The sequence below is a fragment of the Canis lupus genome, chromosome 9, assembly GCF_048164855.1.
Source record: "Canis lupus baileyi chromosome 9, mCanLup2.hap1, whole genome shotgun sequence".
Classification (NCBI taxonomy): domain Eukaryota; kingdom Metazoa; phylum Chordata; class Mammalia; order Carnivora; family Canidae; genus Canis; species Canis lupus.
The window spans coordinates 64,908,674-64,917,925 of record NC_132846.1 but is presented as its reverse complement, the minus strand read 5'-3'; the positions used below and the strand labels follow the sequence as shown (position 1 = coordinate 64,917,925).

Sequence of the window (9,252 nt, the reverse complement as noted above, 5' to 3'; positions counted from 1 at the left end):
AGAGAGAGAGAGAGAGAGAAGCCTCAGTGTAGAGCGGTGCTCGAAATCATAGAATGTCATAGTGACAAGAGGCGCTAGGACGAGGCTGGGGGAAGCAACTTGCATAAGGACCCACTTGCAGCACAGGCCAGAGGCAGGATTGGATCCCTTGTCATCAGGTCATTCATCTTCAATTTGTCTAAAGTAGTGTTCCAAAATGGTTTAGCCATTTCTCATTAGCCTTAGTTAGCATCCTCCAATCAAGGACTAAGAGTAACCCCAGCACTCAGGTAATAATGGACCCTTTCTCAAGCCCCTAAGCATCGAGAACACGTTTCATAGAACGTTCACTGCCATCCCCGCCTCTTACTTCTGATTACAGCTCCCTGGATTGCTGCAGAAATGTCCCACAGGAAAATGCACCTGGCTCTCTCTCTGGCCCTCATCCTCTGTGGCCTTTTTAATAGCATCTTCTGTCAAGTGAAACAAAGATCCAAATGGAGCATTTACCCAGTCTCGTCATGGGAAGTTTCACCTGTCCACCACAAGATCGAAGCTGGCAATAAGGCTTTTGCCCACAAATTGTTCAAAACCCTGTTAATGGAGCATCCCAGAAAGAATATAATCTTCTCCCCTCTGAGTATCTCTGCCTCCTTCGCCATGCTTTCCCTGGGGACCAGATCCACAACGCTCACCAACCTCCTTGAGGGCCTTGGATTTGACCTCAAAGTCATCAAGGTATGGGACGTGCACCATGGCTTCCAGAGTGTCATCCAGATGCTGAAGCAGCTAAATAGGGCAGGCCACCTGATGCATAGGGACATGCTCTTTATTGATAGCAATAGGAAGATCAACTCACCGTTTCTGTGGGACACACAGGCGATGTATGACGTGAGGGCCCGGATGATTGACTTCCGAGATGTAGTAAAGACCAAAAAGCAAATCAATCACTTTGTGGCTGAAAAAACTCACAAGAGAACCAAGGAACTCATCACCTCTCTGAACCCTCATACTTTCCTGTTTCTTGTAGACTACGTTTTCTTCAAAGGTAAGGTTTATCAAGGGCATCAATTTCTGTTTGATGGTAACATCTGCCCCTTGTGTTTCCTGAAAGGTTTCAGCTAGAAAAAAAATATAGTTTTGGTCATTATATCCCATTTCCCATAAGCTGGTAAATTCAAAACTTTTAATTTGCTTTTATTTCATTGTACTACCAAGCATTTTTTAAGTGTTTCCGTTCCCAACCCTTTCAATCATATCATCTGCCAAACTTAAGCTATTTTTGAGTAAAATGGAGTAGCTCTTGATGGGAGAAGGATTCCATGCAGGAGTATGTGTGTACCCATGTGGGTTCAGGCTTATGTTTTTCTGATTAAAATTCTCCCTCCTTGAATAAGCTCAACAATTTTAAATGGACTTTTTTTGGTAATAAGACTTCTCAGGACTCTTTTTAAAAAATTATCTTACTTGGTTTAAATTCAATGAATTAACATATAGTGCATCAGTAGTTTCAGTTGCAGAGTTCAGTGATTCATTAGTTGTGTATAGAATTCTTAATCCACTAAAACAGACAGGAATTTTCAAAGAAGGGGTGTTGTGGTCACTGTTTCCCAAATTATTTGACAACAAAATTTTCTCCTGGTCTTATAGTGGCAGAGGCAGGCAATATTTTGGGAAACATCTTTTGGGGAAATACAGATGTAAAGAAATCCTATGGTAAATATCTTCAAACTCCATGTTTTTGCCTTCCTTTCCTTTGCATCTGTCTGGACTTTTAAGTGCTCTGTTCTCTGAGGTTCAGGGATCACTGGAAGGGGGCTGCTCCCTTCTCAAGCCCCTCACCGCTGGGGTCCCCAGTCACGTGGGTGCTGACGCCTTCTCCAATAGGTCATTCTTGGAGATTTTTCCTTCCTGATTCCCCTAGGCACTTGGGAAATGGCTTTTCATAGCAACCTCATGCACAAGGAGGACTTCTTTGTGGATAAACACACCACAGTGCCGGTGGACATGATATGGAAGACGGGACAAATGATTTACAGCCGATCGGAGGAGCTGTTTGCTACAATGGTTAAAATTCCTTTCGTTGGAAACATGTCCATAGTCCTTGTGCTCCCAGACGTGGGACAGCCTGACTCTGCTGTAAAAGAAATAGTTGTTCAGAGAGCTACACTCCTGCAATCCAGTAATATGAGGTATGTTACTCTAGAGGGACATTCTAGATCCACATTGAAATTTTGCTCAGATCTCACTTCCTCTGAGCAGAAGTCTTATTTCAGGGGAATTGAGTATCTGTTATTTCCTAGCATATTTGTGGAAAATGAAATAAGCCAAGTGGGAAGAATGGTGGCCTGGCTTCCTTTATCAGCCAGATGCCCCTGAAGCTGTCTAAATGATGGTTCTGGTTACACCAAAAATCTACTTCATACAAGCTCTAGGGGGTGGAGAAAGCAATGTATTGGAAAGATGCACATAAGGGGGTAAACACAGCCAGGTGTCATGAGGGGTTGGACAGGGGACAGCAAAATCATTGGGAAGTCTATCTCCCTGATACCACTCATCCTTGCTCCTTACCTCTCTGGCTCAGCAAACCAGCTTCCACCAATTCAGCTCATGGTTTACTCACCCAACACGTATCTTCAGAGCATCTCTCCCATGCCAGTCACCGCTTAGTGCTGGGGATGCAATGGCTAGCCAACACATGTCTGCCATTGTGGGATCTCCAGTCTGGTGGGAGAGGCAGTAAGTCAACTAATAAATGTATAAATTCAAATTGCAGTAAAACTATGGAAATAATGAGTAGGGTGATAGAATAGAAGATTCAGAAGTAGAGTATTCATTGGGGATCTTAATTAGGTATGATGATCAGAGAAGGATCCTAAGAGGTGAATTTCAAGCTGAGTCCATTATGGACAGACATGGCTCTCTTCCACTCAAGCAAATGCTCTACTCCAGACTGAATCTAACACATTTCTGTTCCAATGACATATCCCTAGAAGGGAGAGTTGGATTGATCCAGCTTAGGTACAGTATCCACCACGGTCCAATCAAATGTGGACAAATCACATAATGAAAGTATGATTTCCAATGGCCCACTGATTTTGGGGGGAGCAGGGGCAGTCTTCAGGCAATAAATGTGAAGTCTGGGGAAAAAAATTTCCAAATAGTGTTCACCTCATGCCATGTAGGAGCACAAGCTCCTGCCCATGCAGCATCTTCTGTGGTTGAGGGCCACAGTGGAGCATGTCTGCTATTATCTACCATGGCTGTACTTCACACAATGTCATGATTGGAACAGGGGTTTACACCAATAGAGGAGCCCAACTGAGTGGGTTACAATCCATTCAGAAGCTTAAAATCACATGGACACAGGTGAAAATGTATTGGTTTGTGAGCAACACAACGTGCTGAGTGGGACGGATGGCCCTATGCACTAGATCTCCTGGGCTGCATTTCGGATCACTGCTCAATTAAATCCCTGTTTATAGCTGGAGGGATGGAGGGACTCAGGGCTGGATCCCCTGGCCTGACCCTCATCTTCTCTTGGATGGGAAGCCTGTGAAGGGCATAGCTTGAATAGTAAGCTGTATTTTAGGCAAGTGATTTGTCTGGAAATGCAAGGTTGGAGCTCATGCTCCAGGACTGTTAACCTCTCCCCATGCAAGCACCCATGCCTCATCTTTCCTTAACTCTCTTTTGGAAGAGGCGTGAAAGCATAAGCAAAGTGTTTATGGAGAGATGTTTCTAGCTTCCCTGTGGTTTTCACTCCTGACAGATGGGTGCACATAATTATGCCCAAGTTCAAGATCTCCTCCAAGATAGACTTAAAAAAAATTCTTCCCAAGATGGGCATCAGTAATGTGTTTACTACAGGAGCAAACTTCTCAGGCATCACAAAGGAGGATTTCCCAACTATCTTTGAGGTGAGTAGAGCAATTTCTAGAATTTCTGTTTTATCCACAACAGTTCTGAATGAAAAACAATTTAAAAAGATAGAAGCTATAAATCTTGTCCTGGTCCATTGGATTTTGGGGTTCCTGGGTGTTTCAGACACAAGCAATTGCACCAAGCACTTTTAGAGGCTCTGGAGATATAGTTGTGAATGAGCCTAAGTCTTACCCTCATAAAGGTTCCTTCCATTCTCCTGATGAGGTCAGACAACAAACATGCCAACCAATAGATAAATATATACCATGTCAGTCAGTGATATGTTCTGTGAAGGCGTATAATGGAGAAACTGAAAAGCATGCTGGGGTGCATTGGGTTGGCTTGGGGTTGGTTGGCCAGGAAAGTCCTCAGGTCGGGTTGGTCTTCAAACAAAGGTCTGAAGACAGAAAGAAGAGACCAAGAGAACACATTTAGGGGTTGCATGTTCAAGTGCATCTTGAAGGGGCCATGGGCTTGACATCCTTGAGATACTTCAAGGAGGCCGACACAGTTGAATGGTGCATGTGACCCTGAGAGGTGGCCGGTGAGGTCAGAAAACAGGTAGAGGAGGCTACATGGGTCTGCAGGTCCTGCCAGGCCTGGGGGCTGTTCTGATTGACATGGGAGACCCCCAAGGCTGACACGAACAGACTTGTGTTTTATAAAAGATGACACTCCACAATGTGGAGGAAGTGTGGCCAGTAACCCAGGTGAGAGGTGAATGTGGTTTGATGGGGCAGTGGTGAGGAAGCCCTGTGTGCAGAAAGGCCAGCTCTGTAGATGCTGGAACCAGCCTGATGTAGGAAGATGGAGAAACAGGGGGTATAAATGAGCAAGCAGAGACTGGTTCTGTCAACTTGAGATGCCTATGAGACATCCAGCTGCCAGGGAACATTTGTGGGCACAGTGGGTATCCTCTGATTACTCTCCCAAAGTCACAGACTGGCTGGCTGCTTTGTGGCCACCCTGTAGTATACTGCCTAGGACATCACTAACAATCATAATCCCTCACCATGATACAGCACTTGAAAGATTACAGAGCAATTTTTCATGTTTCTCTTACCTGATTCTCCCATTGACCTTGGGGAGGGGACAGGGTCTGTTCTCTGAGGGATGAGTGAGATGTCACTCACAGAGGACATTGGATGGAGTTCCCAAGGCCCAGACCGCATGGGATGTGGCTCTTCTGGGGCCACAGCTTTCCCTATTGTGTTCAATTCACACAGAATCCTCTGGGAAAGCACATACTGAGTGTGGGGTGTTGGGCTGGCACTGATGGATGGTGTATCCCTCACAGTATGGGAGCAAAGTCACTATGTTCTGGGCAGGGCCTCCTGTAGATCAGAGGGGTGGGCATGGATTTTCTGGCACAAGCATATCCACTTGGAGGGAAAATTGTCCATGCTTGGATGGAAATATGAAATACTAGAGCCTTCCCTCTCTCCCTTTCTCTCTACCACATCCTACTCAAAAAGCATTCGAAAGACCCATCCTCATGATTCAATGGGATCTTTTCCTAAGCCTTCAGACCGCCCAGCTTCCCTCTGAGTTCTATTCCTCTTTCTTCTCATTTAAACCCCTTAACTCTTTCTGCCTGGACTGGGACAGACAGAACTCAGCAGTGAGTGTGAACCCCTTCCTGAGGTGTCTGGCCTTCGAGGGTGGATCCTGATGGCTGAGAGACTCAGTGGTTCCTCGGGAATGGGAGCCAGTGTTTCCACACCCACCATCAGCCATGGATGGAGCTGCCTCCCTGCCCTGGGCCCAGTTGGGCCAGCTGGGCACATGGCCCCAGCTTGTTCTCAGGCCAGCCAGGAGAGCTCATGCTCAGAGCTGAGACAAGACTTGTTTCTCCCCAGGCGATGCATGAAGCCACAATGGAGGTGAGCAAGGAAGGCAAGATGGACACCTCCAAGGACATGGACTCAAGGAACACCATCGCCTGTCACACATATACAGCAACCCCTTTGGTTGTAAAATTCAACAGACCTTTCTTCCTGTTTGTGGAGGATTGGATGACTCAAAGAGCAATCCTCATGGGCAAAGTCTTCAACCCCATAGCTGAGTAGAAATGGGGCCGGGTTCCACAGAGTTGGAATTCAGCTGTTCCTGAATAAAGTGAATAAAACTAACTGCTATTGAATCAAAAGAAGCTGAGTCTGAGAAGTGTGGGCTGAGAATGGAGTTGGAATGGGTCATTGCTGGTCTTCTCTCCTGGAACAGGGCAGGATAAGGAGAGGTGGGGGGCCTGCTTTGGACACTTTGGCAGGTGTACCTCTGTCCTGAAAATGGATAATATACACAGGGAAGTGATTCTGAAGGACGTCAGCAGGGAGTTAGAGGGTCTCTTTAGTGTAGGGCTGTCTCGTTGGCTTTGCTTCTTGCCCAGCTGGCAGTCAGACCCTGTGCACTCCTCTACTCAATGGGAACCATATAACTCTGCCAGGAAGCCTCAGGCAGGAAGCTGGGTGGGCAGATGCAAGGCCCCTCTCCAAAAAGGAATACCCACAAGTGCCTCAATGAATCTCTGTGTGTCCACCCAGCTCCAGGGGAAAATAGGGTACCTAGGAAAGCAAAGACACCAAAATATTTTGGCAGCACCTTCTCTGCCCATACCACTTAGGAGAAAGTTATTATTGCCCCCATGGGATAAGAAGTAGCATGGATGAGGTGGGAGGAGCCAGGAGGATGGTCATGCACAGAATGGTGTGTGCGTGTATATGTGTATGTGTGTGTGTAGGAGAGTCTGGGACTTGGATTGTATCCTAGTTGGCCATAGACATATGACCATGGGGTCTGATGGCAGCAGGTCATTTGACAACAGAGGTCAGACCCAGAGGCCATAGGCATAGCTGGCAAAGACATTGACCAAATAAGCTGACCCAAGAATGACACCCACAAGGCTGGACCTCACCTAGGTGGGATAGTTCAGAGCGGTGACCCAGAGAGAACTAGGCCAAGGATGAGTGTGAAATAGAACTGCTCTAGTAGAGAACCAAGGGGCTATGCTGAAGATGCAATGCCAGGAATGAGATTGGGTGCCAAGAAGAGGGCACGAGGGGTTGCTAAGCCATGTAAGGCCATGGCCAAGTGGGGGTCACCTCTGTGTATGTGTGGGGGGACACCATTAGATCTTAGAGCCAGGGGAGGAATGAGGGAGGGCAGAGCCAAAAAAAAAAAAAATCCACTGCGTGTCCAACAATGGTGGAGTCTATGATAGAACACAAGCATTTTCTTTTCTTGGGATGATGTAACCCTGGGGGAACCCCATTTGTTACCAGAGAAGTCACCTCAGGCCTTGAACTTTCACCACTTACCACACGAGTTCCAAGATAGGAGAGGCCTGGGAAAAGTCCACAAGAACAGCCTGAAAGAGTAGCTTAGAAAAGACACTCCCCTGAGAGAAGAGCAATGAGGTAGATTGTTCTAGAAAATGCAGAGGAAGTGGTGTCGCAGCATCACCAGATGGAGGAAGGCCTGCAGATCCCCACTTGTGCATGTTTCACGTCCAAGCAGATCTGCGGCAAAAGCAGAGAGGGTGCACTGAGGGCCTCATGTCCCACAGAGTAGATGGCATCCTTGGATGACAGAGGGAGTATAGTGCCCTCATGCTGAAGGGCACTCATGGATTCCATTCAGTCCTAATGCCCCATATGCTGAAGGATGAGCATGGGGCATGGTAGGGGCCTTGTGTCCCACATGCTAAAGAAGAACGAGCAGTGATCTGTGAAAGTGCTACAAGCTTAGCAAAGGCTAGCTGCCCACATGTCGGAGGACCTCACAGACCACAGTGCCCCAACATGTGGTGCCTTCAGGGGAGGCCAGGACAGGCTTTTTCCTGATGCTCACTATGAGCTGGGGGTGATTGCAAGGAAGAGTAGAAGGTGAGATGAGTTTATCTCATTAGAAGTGTGTAAAAGCACACTTTTATGTTGACGCTGAGATAGCATGTACAGGTGTGATGTCTGTGCACCAGGGTCAAAGATTTTCACCCCAGGAAGAAAGCTAAGTATCCCCTAGGAGATGGTGCTCAGTCCTCTTTCCCACCTGGATGTACCATGCATATGATTGGCTAATTTTACGTCAACTCGGCTAGGCCATAGTAGCCACATATGTGGTCAAACATTATTCTGGATGTTTCTGTGAAGATGTTTTTGGAGAAGATTAGCATTTAAATTGTTGGACTTCGGGTAGAGCAGAACGTTCTTGATGCTGTGGGTGGGCCTTATCCAATCAGGTGAAGGTTCACTGGCCAACCTGCCCCAGGCTAGAGGGAATTCCACCAGCAGATGGCCCTAGTGCTTGAACTGCAACATGTGCTCTTCCTGACCTCCAGCCTGATGGACTTACTATGCGGATTTTGAACTTGCCATCTTCCATAATCACATGAAACAATTCCTTAAAATCTCCCTCTCTTTCTCTCTCCCTCTGCTTCTCCCTCTTGTTCTCACTCCTACTTTCTGTGGGCCAGGAATTGCAGAGACAGCTGCGCACATACAATAACATTTGCTTCCCACCACAGATGCATGAGGTGGGCTCTATTGTGCCAGTGTGTGGCATTGAACCCAAAATGTGAGACTCCCAGAGTTGGATCTTCTTCTTCTGCATGTGATAAGTTACTGTAAAGAGCCGAGTAATTTATGTGCAAGCCAAGAGTGAACAGGATTCCCATTTGGTGAGAAAAGAACTCTGGCCATATATTTCAATTATCTTGTTTATTAGTAGTGCAAATGGGTTCTTAGAAAACACCCAGAAAGGGACGCCTGGGTGGCTCAGTGGTTGAGCGTTGGCCTTCGGTTCAGGGTGTGACCCCAGGATCTGGGATCAAGTCCCACATCGGGCTCCCTGCATACAGCCTGCTTCTCCCTCTGCCTATGTCTCTGCCTCTCTCTCTGTATCTTTCATGAATAAATAAATTAAATATTTTTAAAAAATAATAATTCTACTTTCTAACAACATTTGACTGTTTTCTCATATAAATAATATACATGCTCTTTGTGAGAAATTAGAAGAGTACAAAAATCTACAAAGGAGAAAACAGAAGTCACCCCGAGGTGACTTGCCATCACCAAAATTTAACTCCTAAGAAACAGTCCATCAGTTCCAGCCTTCATTCTAGATCCTGGGTGATTCATGGTGAACAAGAGTCAATGATCCATTTTATGGGGATTCAAAACAGCAGGAGAGATTTTGTTCCATGTTCTAATTTCCTTCAGTCTTCTTTTTTTCTATATGTGGATGATATTTATTTAAAGTATCAGTAAAGGGACGCCTGGGTGGCTCAGCAGTTGAGCATCTGCCTTTGGCTCAGGTCATGATCCCGAGGTCCTGGGATCGATTCCCACATCA

The 9,252-nt window shown here is 46.4% G+C and overlaps 1 protein-coding gene across 1 annotated transcript; it reads left to right on the top strand.

Annotated features, from left to right (window-relative positions):
- Nucleotides 1-6,051, top strand: LOC140639556 (uteroferrin-associated basic protein 2-like). The gene is made up of 4 exons (XM_072837759.1): nucleotides 1-1,027; nucleotides 1,904-2,171; nucleotides 3,752-3,899; nucleotides 5,763-6,051. The coding sequence occupies exons 1-4, from the start codon at nucleotides 382-384 to the stop codon at nucleotides 5,970-5,972; spliced, it is 1,272 nt and encodes a 423-aa protein (XP_072693860.1). The 5' UTR covers nucleotides 1-381; the 3' UTR covers nucleotides 5,973-6,051.
- The last annotated feature ends 3,201 nt before the right edge of the window (nucleotides 6,052-9,252 follow it).

Coding starts and splice junctions, on each gene's coding strand:
- LOC140639556 (XM_072837759.1), top strand. CDS start 382: ATGTCCCACAGGAAAATGCACCTGGCTCTCTCTCTGGCCCTCATCCTC. Junction 1,028..1,903: donor AGACTACGTTTTCTTCAAAG/GTAAGGTTTATC, acceptor TGATTCCCCTAG/GCACTTGGGAAATGGCTTTT. Junction 3,900..5,762: donor ATTTCCCAACTATCTTTGAG/GTGAGTAGAGCA, acceptor GTTTCTCCCCAG/GCGATGCATGAAGCCACAAT.